Source organism: Monodon monoceros, unplaced genomic scaffold (genome assembly GCF_005190385.1).
Source record: "Monodon monoceros isolate NGI ecotype Baffin Bay Population unplaced genomic scaffold, NGI_Narwhal_1 Super_Scaffold_6, whole genome shotgun sequence".
Classification (NCBI taxonomy): domain Eukaryota; kingdom Metazoa; phylum Chordata; class Mammalia; order Artiodactyla; family Monodontidae; genus Monodon; species Monodon monoceros.
Genome location: NW_021703783.1, coordinates 100139820 through 100153121, shown reverse-complemented (window position 1 = coordinate 100153121; position 13302 = coordinate 100139820). Strand labels below are relative to the sequence as shown.

The following is a 13302-nucleotide window of genomic DNA, read 5'->3' as shown; positions in this document are numbered from 1 at the left end:
GTGGAGTGTTCAGTGTGTCTCTGTTAGATCTGGAACGATGTGTGTGTTGTTGTTGGGTGGAGTGTTCAGTGTGTCTCTGTTAGATTTAGTTGATTTACTGTGTTAAGTCATCTATTTCCTTATCTTCCGTCTTGCTCTTTTATTCGTTATTGAGAGTGTGGGGTATTGAAGTCTCCAGTTATTGTAGAACTGTCTGTTTCTCCCTTCAATTCTGTCAGTTTCTACGTCATGTATTTTGATGGTCTGTCATTAGATGCATAAATTTTTATAATCATTATGTCTTCTTGCTGAAGAAGCTGTAACCTTTATTAATATATTATGTCCTTCTTTATCTCTGGTAACCTGTTCAACTGCAAATCTATTTTGTCTGATATTAGTATAGCCACATCTCCTCTCTTTAGTTACTGTTTGCATGAAATATCTTTTCCATCCTTTTATTTTCAGTCTATTTGTGTCTTTAGATCTAAAGTGAGTCTCTTCTAGACAGCATATGGTTGGATCATGTGTTTTTAATTCATTCCGCAGATCTATGTCTTTTGATTGGAGAGTTTAAACCACTTACATTAAAAATAATAACTGATAAGAAGGGACTTCTTTTTTTTTTACAGCTAAATTTTTTAAAAATAAATTTATTTTATTTATTTTATTTTTGGCTATGTTGGGTCTTCATTGCTGCGTGGGCTTTCTCTAGTTGTGGCGAGCTGGAAACTCTGGAAATCAAGTTCTCCTCCTTCTCCAGGGCTTGCTGTTTCATGTTATTGTTTCTGTTTATTGTTTTTGGTTTTTTTATTTCTGTAGTCTGTCTCTGTGCCTGAGGTGTAAATTTAAGGTCTTCTTAGGTCTTTTCTATGCCTTTCTCTGGGCATGCACAGTCACTTTCTGATTTTCCCTTTATATGCAGTTGTTTTAAAATGTCCTAGTCTTTTAATGTCTGGCTCTCCAAAAGGGAAGAAGAATAAAATTAAGGGGAGGGAAGGGTGCTGGCCCTTTAAATCCCCTGGAAGGCACTTCAGCTGTAGGGGGTGGGGCTTATAACACTGAGGGGCAGGTCCAGCAATAATGGCGGCCTGTCTTATTTGTACCTCTATCATCAAGAGGAGCAATCAGTGATCAGAGAGAGCACAGATCCCCAATATCTGGAGGACAGGGTTCTTTTTTCCGTGCTCTGTCTCCTGCAAGCTGTGTGCAAGCTGCTCCAGAACCCATGCACAGCTGCCTGCCACAGGGGTGGGAGATGGGGAGCTGCTACGGTGATAAGAACTGGTACTGACCAAAATTAACTTCAATTTACTGTCTAAGGCTTCCCTCGGAGGTTGCACACCTTTAGTAGACTCCAGAGTTCCAACACAGTTGCATCAGATTCTGCCAGTGCAATTGTTGTCTAGGTGGGGAGACAGATTCCTGGTGCTTCCTATTCTGCCATCTTCCCAGAATCCTCCCTTCTACACATGTTTTAATTACATGTGAGGTATTTATTATTGCTTTAAATAGTCAGCAATTTTATATTTTTCTACATATTAACCTTTTTAAGGGACCTTCATTCATTTCTGCAGTTTCATTATTATTTTCTTTCATCCTAAAAAACATCTTTCAGTATTTCTTCTAGTGACAATCTGTTGGTTAAGAACTCGCTGATTATTTTGTCTGAAGAAGAAGTAGAATTTTACATTTTTTTTTAAAGTTAAGCATTTTTTAAAATTAATTAATTAATTATTTGGCCGCATTGGGTCTTCACTGCTGCACGGGCTTTCTCTAGTTGCGGTGAGCAGGGGCTACTCTTCGTTGCTGTGTGCGGGCTTTTCATCGCGGTGGCTTCTCTTGTTGTGGAACACGGGCTCTAGGTGTGTGGGCTTCAGTAGTTGTGGCACGTGGAGTCAGTAGTTGTGGCACACGGGTTTAGTTGCTCCACGCCATGTGGAATCTTCCCGGACTAGGGCTTGAACCCATGTCCCTTGCATTGGCAGGTGGATTATTAACCACTGCGCCACCACAGAAGTCCTTACATTCATTTTTTAAATTTTTATTTATTTATTTATTTATGGCTGTGTTGGGTCTTCGTTTCTGTGCGAGGGCTTTCTCTAGTTGTGGCAAGTGGGGGCCACTCTTCATCGTGGTGCGTGGGCCTCTCACTATCTCGGCCTCTCTTGCTGCAGAGCACAGGCTCCAGACGCGCAGGCTCAGTAGTTGTGGCTCACGGGCCCAGTTGCTCCGCAGCATGTGGGATCTTCCCAGACCAGGGCTCAAACCTGTGTCCCCTGCATTGGCAGGCAGATTCTCAACCACTGCACCACCAGGGAAGCCCCCTTACATTCATTTTTAAAAGATATTTTCACCTGAATAAAATTCTAGCTTTGCAGAGGTTTTTGTTGCTTTTGCATTTTAATATATTATTCTATCATCTTCTGGCTTTCATAATTTTCATTTACAAATCGTCTGTAGTATTGCTTTTGTTCTTTGAAGGTAGTGTCTCTTTATCTGGGTGCTTTAAGATCTTCTTTTTATCTTTGGTTTTCAGCAGTTTTCTTCCAATGCTTTTAGGAGCAGTTTTCTTTGTATTTATCTGGCTTTGGGTTTGTGGGACTTATTTTATCTGTTAGTTGGAGCTTCCCATCAAATTTGGAAAATTCTTGGCCATTAGTTTTTCCGGTATTGCCTCTGCCCCATTCTTCCTCTAACTTCTGTCTGGATTCCAATTACACATATGTTAGACTGTGTCCCACATGTCTTACACTGGTCTCATCTCTCATCGTCATCATGACAGTCTTTCTCATATCTTTGAGTCTAATTCTAAACTATATATTCTCTTCCACTGACCTTGCTATCTTTTACCCTAGTAATAGTACTGTACATTTTTAATTACTGTATATTTATGATTTAATTCATGGTAGAAATAGTCCATTCCCTTTGCTCCCTTTTCCAGAAATTTTCTATTTATTCTCACGTATGATTCCTTCTAGATTCATTGCCCTGGTAACTAGTGCAGTTTGTCATCTTTTCATGTTTATTAGCCATGTGGATATGCTCTTTTGTGAATTCACTGTTCAAGTTTCTTGCCCATCCTTCTGTTGTCTCCCATTCTGTGGCTTTTTTTCATTCTCTTCAAGATGTGTTTTGATAGAGTGGAATCATAATAGAGTCCAATTATCTTAGTTTCTCTTCACGATTGATGTTTTATAATACTATTCAAAGAGTCCCTGCTGTTTCCAAGTCATGAATTTATACTCCTATGTTTTCTTCTAAAATATTCATTATTTTACCTTTCATATATTTTTACACATGCCCTTTTGGAGTTGATTTTCGTGTACGGGGTTAGGTAGGTATCAAGATGTATTTTTCCATATGAATATTGGAAATGACTTATAATTTATTGAAAAGTATTTCTTTTCCCACTGTACGGCCTTGTCATAAATCAGAGTAGCATTAATGTAGCTGAAATGGAACTAACCCCTCGATCAGCAAACAGACTGGCCTACTCACAGCAGGACAGTCTTTGCCACCATAAATCTTCGTAATCATACAGGAGGAATCCAATTGTTTCCACTTCTTCCATATACATTTATTGAGTTATAATTTGAATGCCATAGACTCCATTAATTGTAAATGTACAATTCAATGATTTTTAGTAAATTCACAAAGTTGTATAAAACCACAATCCAGTATTAGGACATGTCCATCACCCCATAAAATTCCCTTGTTCCCATCTTCAGTCACTCTTTGTTCACAACCCCAGTCCTCTCCAGCCACTAATCTTTCTCTGTTTCTATGGGTTGTATTTTCTGGTTTTTAATAATACTGAGTCTTCCAATCCATAGATATAGAATGCTTCTCCACTTGTTTAGGACTTTTAAAATGTGTATCAACAATGTTTTATAGTTTTCAGAGTTCAAAATTTATACCTCTCTTGCTAAATGTATTCCTGTATGTTTTATTATTTTTAATACTATTATGAATGGAATTAATTTCTTAATTTTAATTTTAGGATTTTTGTTGGTAGCACATAAGAATGCAATTGATTTTTGTATATTGATCTTGTAACTGTGAATTTTTGCTGAACTCATTTATTAGTTCTAATAGTTTGCAGTGTGTGTGTGTGTGTGTGTGTGTGTGTGTGTTCCTTAGAATTTTCTACATACAGGATATGTCATTGTAGAAAACAATTTTATTTCGTCATTTCCAGTCTTGAGTTCCAGGGACTCAAGGTCGGTCTAACATCCAAAAGTTGATCAGTGCCATATTCTACAACCTTAAAAGGAAGGAAGTTCTGTCAAATGCTACAACGTGGATGGACCTTGAGAACATTATAATGCGCGAAATAAGCAAGACACAAAAAGATAAATAATGTATGATTCCACTCATATGAGGTACTCAGAGTCATCAAAATTACAGAGACAGAAAGTAGAATGGCGGTTGCCAGGGGCCAGGAGTTAATGGGTACAGAGTTTCAGTTTACAAGATGATGGTGGTGATATTTGCACAACGTGAGTGTACTTAATGCCACTAAACTGTACACTTAAAACTATTTAAGGTAGTAAATTTAATGTTATGTGTATTTTACCACAATAAGATTTTTGGAAAGAAAAGTAAATTGGTAAATTTCATTGTGTTTACAGAATAAAGAAGAAACACTGTATGAGCATCTCAGTAGATGCAAAACACTGATGGAATTCAATGTGTCCATGTTAAGTTTTGTTGTTGTTTTCAGCAAACTAGGAAAAGAAAGAAACCTCCTTAATTTGATAACGTTTATCTACAAAAATCCTAAAGCTAATATATTTCTTAATGGTCATGAACTGAAAGTGTTCCCCTAGAAATCAGAATGAAACAAAAATTCCCATTATCATGACGTCTAGTCAGTATTGACTGAACAATCTGTTGAGTTTAATAGTACAAGAAAAAGAAAGAAAAGGCATAAAATCAGAAAGGAAGACATAAAACTCTTTACTTACTGATGACCTAATTGTGCACATAGAAAATTTTAACAGTCATAAAGAAAGTATCATAATTAAGTCAGTTTAGCAAGATCACTAGGTACCAGGTGAATATACAAAAGTCCACTGTATTTCTGTGTACTATAACAATCACATCAAAAACATCAAAAACCTACAAATATCCAGAAAAAATATAACAAAATACAAGGAAAACCCTAAACTGAAAATTATAAAATTATACAGAGAAATTAAAGACCCAAGAAGTATGTGTGTGTATGTTTGTGTGTATAAAACCACATTCATAAATTAGAAGACTCAGTGGTAGAGAGATGTTTGTTTTTCCCAAACTAATCTATAGATTCATTGTAATCCCCATCAAAATCCATGCAAGGGTGCTCTCTGGTGGCGCAGTGGTTGAGAGTCCTCCTGCAGATGCAAGGGACACGGGTTCGTGCCCTGGTCCGGGAAGATCCCACATGCCGCGGAGTGGCTGGGCCCGTGAGCCATGGCCGCTGAGCCTGCGTGTCTGGAGCCTGTGCTCCGCGACGGGAGAGGCCACAACGGTGAGAGACCTGCGTACCGCAAAAAAAAAAAAAAATTTCTTAAATAGTTGTCTAAGAGCACTAATCATAATGTACAAGTTGATAAATCGTACTTTATTGACATTAAGAACTCTGTTTGTCAAAAAACACTACAAAGAGAATGAAAAGCCAAGCCACGAACTGGAGGAACATGTTTACAACACGTATATCCAACAGAGGTCTCGGATCTAGGATGTTTAAAGGACGCCCATAAATCAGTAAGAGAAACAATCCCATTAGAAATGTCACATAAGAAGACAGCAAATGGCCAATCAGCACATGAAGAGACCCTTAGCATCACTGAATTCATAATTCAAGGGTGAATTAAAACCACAGAGACACCACTGCACACCCACAAGAAAGGCTGAAAGGTCAGCGGAGATGTGGAGCGCCCGGAGCCTAAATCTGCTGCGGTGCGGGGGGAGGGGGAAGGGGGGAGGGGGAAGGGGGTGTCTGGAAATCGGTGTAGCCTGTCTAGAAAAGCCTCAGGCATTTCGTATAAATTGAGGCATGTACATACCCTACGACCCAGCTCTGCCGTGCTTGGGGCGTTTGTCCAAGAGAAATGAAAGCACATCTGCAGAGGGTCTTCATTCATAATCTGGAAACCACCAGCGGTGTGAAGAACTTGCTGCTGATGTCTGCAGCACCACACGTGGCTCTCAACGTCGTTCTGTTGACTGAACGAGCCCCCGGTGTGAAGCTCAATGCCTGGAGGCGTCCACACAGGGGCGGGGAGGACAGGGCAGAGGCAGAGGGGTCTGGCCGACGTGGTCTCCAGGGCAGCATTTTGAGGGGTTGGAAGTGTTTGCATCTGGACCCTGGTGGCACCTGCACGAGAGCACCCGTGCGAGAATGGTCAGCTCTCCTAGCAGGGCTGTGCCCTTGGCTCGAAGTCCCAGGTGTAACCAGTGGGTGGCAGCAGCAGACCCCGCAAGGGCCGCGGTGGCACCTTCCGAGCTAGGGGGCTCGTTAGGGAACCAGAGGGCGGTTAGCTCGGTCTGTCCCTGTTCCTTCCTTGTTGAGGCGCGCGGGGTCCCCACGCGTGGTGTGCGTGTCGTCAGGACCAGAAGGGCAGGTGCTGTGTCCCTTTCTTGTCGTCAGCATCTGGGGGGACAGTGCTTGTTCTCTGGAGATTACGAGGGTGTCTGGGACGGGGAGCTTGGCCAGGCCTTCACCTTAGGCTCGCGTCCCGCCTCCTCCCGTCTGTCCTCTGCCCCCAGGGGGAAGCGACAGTTTTCCTATTGTGAGGCACAAACTCACAGGGGACTCCATCCTGCCCGGATGCCGCTGCAAGGGGCGGAGGCCTTGTTCCAAGCCCCAGGGCTTGGACGCCCTGGGGAGACAGTGGGGACCCTTCACTGAGGGAAGATCAACCCCTGTCTTCTCCCTGAGCCCAAGTCGAAATTGCATTTGCTGGTCTCCTGGGCAGCTCTGCCCCTGGCCACCAGGCCGGGCTCTCGGGGACCTGCCTCATTTCTCACGAGCAGGTCTCTGCTGCTGGGCGGGGGGTCACAGACAGCTCGGGACTCGCACCTGCTTCCGCCAGGCCCTGTCTTCTCCCTGGGGTCAGGCAGAGCGTGTGCGCCACCAAGGTGGGCCTGGGGCTCCGGGGGCTCCCCTTCTGTGTGTCCGGTTAGAACCAGGGGGCGAGGCCCCGTCTGACCCGTCACCCACGTTCCCCGCACCAAGGGGGGCTCCTGCTTTCTCACGCCCCAAACTCTGCTCCTCGGTATGGGGCCTCTCCCCCCCATAGGGGACCCCGCTCATCGCTTCTCCCCCCCTGTTGCCCCCCTTCCCAGCAGGGTGGGTGCATCGTTGTGCACAGACGTCCGTGTCCCAGAAGGCTTTCTCCCCACGCCAGGGCCATCCCCGCAGGTGGTGGCAGGTGGCCTCGGAGCCCGGCACGGTGTCATCTGCTTCAGTCCGCCCTCGCGTGGGGTTGTGACGCGGCCCGGGTGGGGCTGGGTCTCCTGGTCCCAGGCTTCAGGGACGCACCAGCAATCGAGCTCTGACCGCACGCAGACGGCTGTGCTGTCTGCCTCCCTTATTCCCTTAAGTTACGGTGGCTTCCCGGGGCGGCCCCACGGCTGCCGTGACCATGTGGCCACCAGCCACTCTGGCAGTCAAGCCCACGGGACACTAAGCTGGCATCCAGCCCGCGTCAACTGCAGGACCCTGGGGGCTGCCGGCGTGGGCAGCTCGGCTTTCCCACATGGGCCTGCAAGGGCCACCCTGACGTGGGTCCGGCACAAGGACCCTGGCCTTCATGTCCCGGCACCTTTTCTGGGCCCAGGCACAGCGCCCCGGGGTGTCCTCAAATCGGGGGTCCCCACCACCCTACAGGCCACATTCCCGGGCACCCGTTGGGCGGGCAGGAGGATGTTCTGAGCCTGCCCCTCGCCCTTTCCTCGGGCGGCCACCTGCTGGCACCTGGGCACCGCCCTCAGAGTCTCACGGGCTTTCTGGATTTTGCTTTGTAGTGGCGAGGCGTTCATCTCCAATTCCAGAAATTACTTTTCGCAGTGCCAAGCTCTGCTGAAGAAAATCACCTCTGTGAACCCTCAGACGGAGATCGACGGGCTTCGGAACATCTGGATCGTAAAGCCCGCGGCCAAGTCCCGGGGCCGAGGTGAGTCCCAAGCTGGGCGCCCTGCGGGGACAGCCAGCCGTGGCGGCGGTGGGGCTGGGCTCCAGGCTCCCTAGGGGGCTCAGGACTCGCGGGTCCCGGGGAGCGGGCGTCCCAGTGACCCTGGTCTTTGTGGCTGCTGTTCCAAGTTTTGCTAAGTAATTAGGATTAATTAGGAAGTTCCGTCTCTAGTCCTCAGGTAGACTGTCTGTAGTTTTCTTCTTTGTATTTGCTTTGCTCGCCAGCTGCTGCAATGGAGCGAGGACTCCGCATCCAGCAGCAGTGGGAGCCTGGGCCCAGAGTGGTTATAAAACCCCCAGAGGCACTGGCCTCTTGCAGGCACATCCTGAGTGCCCTGTGAGCTCTGTCCCGGGACGCCGGTTTTCTACTTCTCCTTGCGTCACGGCTGTGACCGTGCCCTTTTCTTTATTCCTAATGGTGAATACTGTGGGTTCTTCATTTAAAAACAGGATTTCAGGGTGATTTTCCAATCTTATGAGTGTTTCCAAAGAACCAACTTTTGGTTGCATTTTTTCAATTTTCCTGTTCCCGCTTGGTGCTGACTTAAATGCTAAGCTTATTTATTCCCAAACATCCTTGTGCAACAGTAGAAGCTTTCAGGCTATGGAAATGTCCTCAGAATACAGCCTTCCCTGCATCCTCTTGTTTATGTTATATGATGTTCTCTTTTTCCTGAGTATCTAAATAGACCTTACCTTTTGTTTGCATATTCTATTTGCCCCTTGAGTTATTTGAGGGGTTTTATTGTTGCTGTAAACTCATAAGTGGTTACTTTTTTTTTTTTTTTTGCAGTACGCGGGCCTCTCACTGTTGTGGCCTCTCCCGTTGCGGAGCACAGGCTCCAGACGCGCAGGCTCAGTGGCCATGGCTCACGGGCCCAGCCGCTTCGCGGCATGTGGGACCCTCCCGGACCGGGGCACGAACCCATGTCCCCTGCATCAGCAGGCGGACTCTCAACCACTGCGCCACCTGGGAAGCCCAAGTGGTTACTTTTTATGTGATTTTTAAAAAAGCTTTATTAATTTGTGAGGCCAGAGCTTTTCCCGCGCAGCCCCCCAGCACAGGACCGCAGGCGTTGTTCTGGGGCTGGGGGCTGAGCGGTGGCCTCTTGCAGACATAGTGTGCCTGAACCACGTGGAGGAGATCCTGGAGCTGGTGGCTACAGACCCACCCCCCGCCAAGGGCAACAAGTGGGTGGTGCAGAAGTACATCGAGACACCGCTGCTCATCTACGACACCAAGTTTGACATCCGGCAGTGGTTCCTGGTCACCGACTGGAACCCGCTGACCATCTGGTTTTACAAGGAGAGCTACCTGCGCTTTTCGACGCAGCGCTTCTCCCTGGACAATCTGGACAGGTCAGTGGGGGTCAGCTAGGTGCCATCGAGGGTGGGCTCCCACCAGCACCTGGAGTGCGAGGCAGGTCTCGTGTGCCCGGTGGGGTGCTGTGTCGTGCTCGGGCCTGGGGAGGCTACTCGACCTCCCTCTGCAAGGGGCGGGCCCAGGCCCCCTGCGCATCAGAGCCAGTGCCTTGCGCCCCCATGGGGTGTGCATCTTCTCCAGAAAATCCTGAAAGCACCGTCTGCCATGTGCTCGTGGGCACCAGGCACCCTCTGCGGTGGGTGCCACTGCCCCTCGCTGGGAAGGCTGAGTGGCCGGCCGTGCCCCTCTGCTGACCACACGGGCCGGGCTCGGGGTGCAGCTCTTCTTGCTCTCTCAGTCCCCTTAGCATGTGGAGGGAGGGGACAGGCAGGGCTCCTTTGGGAGGCTCCTGGGGAACAGCCCCTCAAATCCTGCAATAGACCCTGCAGGGCCTTCGCTTTGTGAGCGCCCAGAGCCCTGGGTGGGGATCCTGCGGGCGGGGAAGCTGCTGGAGTGTCTGGGGAGGTGGGGGGCGGCTCCCCGACGAGGCAGCGTGTGGGACGTGAGGGTGGCCGGAGGGGTCCTCTGAGGATGACCCCAGCGATGCGGGGTTAGGAGGGGTGAAGACGATGCGAGCAGTACCCGATACAGGGTGCGGGGGGTGCCGGGCAGCAGCTCAGACCTGCAGGAGTGGTTGCCCTGGGGTGGGTGAACCCAGCCCCACCAGGGTCCCAGTGCGGGCAGGCCGGGTGGGTGTCAGGACGAGAGCCCACCAGCGAAGTCTTGGGAATGTGCCATTCTCTTGAGAGAATAGCTGCTATCTCTCTTTCCAAATGGAGGGCCTCCGTGGCTCTGTTTTGTGACCACACGCGGGGTGCCCAGCTGGGTGCCTAGGCATCTTGGCGGGGGCTACAGGGGAGCCCGTCAGTATCACGAGGACTGAAGGTTGCTTCACAGAGACCTTGAGGGGGTTCACTGTGCTCAAGCTGGGGGCTGTGACCACACCTGGGGTCACACCTGGCAGGTGACACCTGGGGTCACACCTGGCAGGAGCAGGCAGCTGGGACAAGTGGTCCTGGCCGGCAGCTCAAGGAGCACATTTGTTCCCACCAGGCCAGGAGGGCCTGGAGGGGGGGTCCTGGGCTGACTGGGCAGTGAGAAGCCCACGGAGCCCCTTCCAGCCGGCCCAGCCCTGCCAAGCTGTGAGCTGAGTGTCTGGCAGGTCTCTTACCCTCTCTGAGCCATTTCTCCCTCCGGGACCATAACCCTCTCCCCAGGCTGACAGGAGATTCTCTGACACTGTTTCTGAACTGTGTCGGCTCCCTAACAGCACTGTTTGCAGCTTCCAAAACTCTTCCGTATGCCTGTATCTTGTTTCTTGTAACTGTCTTACGGGAGTACAGCTCTCTCATGGTCACAGGTGCGGTCTCACCACCCAGAACAAGATGGCAAATCCCCAGGCCCAAGGACGCGTTTAAATGAAAATGACTTTGAACAGGACCCACGTATTTTATAATCTCCTAGTAGATGCTATTCAATTTAAATCCTGTTTAGAACAATGCCAGCGTATAAACGAATTAATTGAAAATTTCAGTTAGCGAATCCTTCTAGCCTTGGGGGGCTCTGGCTCTCCTCCAGGGACAAGTGGGGAAACAGGCTCAGAGGGTGGTACTTGCTGGAGGCCCCTAGTTGGTGGCCCCGGGCTGGCTGGCTTCTGCCCTGCCCTCCCCGCCCGACCCCACGGCGGTCCCAGGCGGGACCGGAGGGCTGTCCTGAGGTTGCCTAGGAGGATTAGGAGAACAGGGAAACCGTCAGAACCCCTCCCGCAGCGGCGCTGTGCGGGGGTCACGGCCCTTGGGGGCAGGGGCTCGGGGGCGGAGCCTCGGGGCGGGGTCTGGGCGGGGCCTCAGGGTGGGGTCCCGGGGCGCCCGCTGTGAGGAAAGGAGCCTGCGCACCCGTCCCCCGACCCTGACGGCGGCCTTGCCTCGCAGCGCCATCCACCTGTGCAACAACTCCATCCAGAAGCACCTGAAGAACGACGAGGACCGGAGCCCCCTGCTGCCGGGTCACAACATGTGGACCAGCACCGAGTTCCAGGAGTACCTGCAGAAGAGGGGCCGCGGGGCCGTGTGGGGCAGCGTCATCTACCCGTCCATGAAGAGGGCCGTCACCAACACCATGAAGGTGGCCCAGGACCATGTAGACCCGCGGAAGAACAGCTTCGAGCTGTACGGCGCCGACTTCATCCTCGGGTGCGACTTCAAGCCCTGGCTGATCGAGATCAACTCTAGCCCCACCATGCATGCGTCCACGCCGGTCACGGCCCAGCTCTGTGCGCAGGTGCAGGAGGACACCATCAAGGTGGTGGTGGACCGCAAGGTCGACCGAAACTGTGACGTTGGCAACTTCGAGCTGCTGTGGAGACAGGTGAGGGGGGCGGGGTGTCCCTCTCCTGCCGGCCACCTCGGGGTGGCCCCTCCCCACGCCCCGGGGGCGTCTCACCCAGCTGGCCTTTGCCATCCAGCTTTCCAATCTCTCCTCCTCAGCCAACCCCAACTCTGTGGCCACCTGGCAGGGGGTCCTCTGGCTGGGCTGGCGGGATGTCCGTGGCCTCCAGGCCCCTCTAGGCTGTTCCTTTTCCGACCTGCAGTGTCCTCCGTCCTCCTGGGGTGAAGATCCAGCCTTCCTTCAGGGGTCTTTCCAGGGGCCTGCTCCCCCAAGGAGCCCTCCTGCAGGCCAGGCAGCAAAACCCTGCAACCTGGCGCCCCTGGTGGGGGGACCCAGTGGGCAGCCCAGCCGTCGGGAAGTGTGGCCGGGGCTTCTCCCTGAGGCCTTACGCCTGACCGGCAGGCCAGGAAAGGGCCAGCCAGCACCCCTCACCTCATCCTTCCCTCCCCAGCCTGCAGTGGAGCTGCCCCCCTTCCCGGGGTCCGACCTCTTCGTGGAAGGGGTGGGTGTGTGGAAAGCCAAGAAGCAGATGCCGCCCATCTCCAACTTTGACTTTGCATCTCCGCTCTTGGACATTCATCCACCAAGGGAGAGGTGCCCCCCGGCCATGCCACACCTGGCTCCGGGACCACCACGAATGGCTCTCCAGCAAGACTTGAAACTGAAAGACGAAAAGGTACTTCCTTGCACCTTGCCTGTGCTCTAAAAGAGGCTGGTGGAGAGAAGTGCTAAAGTAAAGTGCGGCCACAGGGAGTTTGGGGAAGATAGAGCCCCCCACCTGTACCTTTCAGCATCTAGACAATAAGGCCCTGAGCTCTGCTCTTGCCAGGGCCGAATCAGACAAACACTTGGATCCAAACTTATTAAATGTGCACCCACTGCGTCCCTTCTTCCGAGCGTGAAGACAGTGGAGAGCGCTCAGTTTCAGCTGCCCAGACCATCAGGTAACAGTGCCGTTCTCGTGTCCGTCTGAGCCCTGGGTCTGCTTGGGGCTACCTGCTCTGCGTCCTCCAGGGCAGGCCGGGGCCTCTGGTCCAGCCTGAGCTCAGAGCAGGGTTCGGGGCACCCTGGCCTCATCCTGGTCCCGGCCAGTTGTCGGGATAGTGGGGGTCCTGCAGCAGGACCAGGTGGGTAACAGCCTCCGTCTGTCTCCCCTGTGGGGTGTGGTGCCAATGGGGTGTTGAGTTTGAGGTTTGCATAGGCGCCAAGTGCCGCAGACAGGAGGGGGCCGGCAATCACTGGGCCCTCGCGCTGTTTTCTGAAGCTTCTGATGGAGCGGGCCACACGTGGCCCGGGAGCCTGGCCTGGGCTTGGCCTCCGAGCACAGGTAGAC

The 13302-nt window shown here is 51.0% G+C and overlaps 1 protein-coding gene across 1 annotated transcript in view; it reads left to right on the top strand.

The window, feature by feature from the left end:
* The window catches only part of TTLL8 (tubulin tyrosine ligase like 8), a 32420-nt gene extending 19745 nt beyond the window's left edge, over positions 1–12675 (top strand). Inside the window, exons 8-11 of the mRNA XM_029205774.1 lie at positions 7993–8141; positions 9274–9517; positions 11513–11948; positions 12421–12675. Of these exons, the coding sequence (XP_029061607.1) occupies positions 7993–8141; positions 9274–9517; positions 11513–11948; positions 12421–12675 (1084 nt within the window). The remainder of the gene's footprint in view (positions 1–7992; positions 8142–9273; positions 9518–11512; positions 11949–12420) is intronic.
* The last annotated feature ends 627 nt before the right edge of the window (positions 12676–13302 follow it).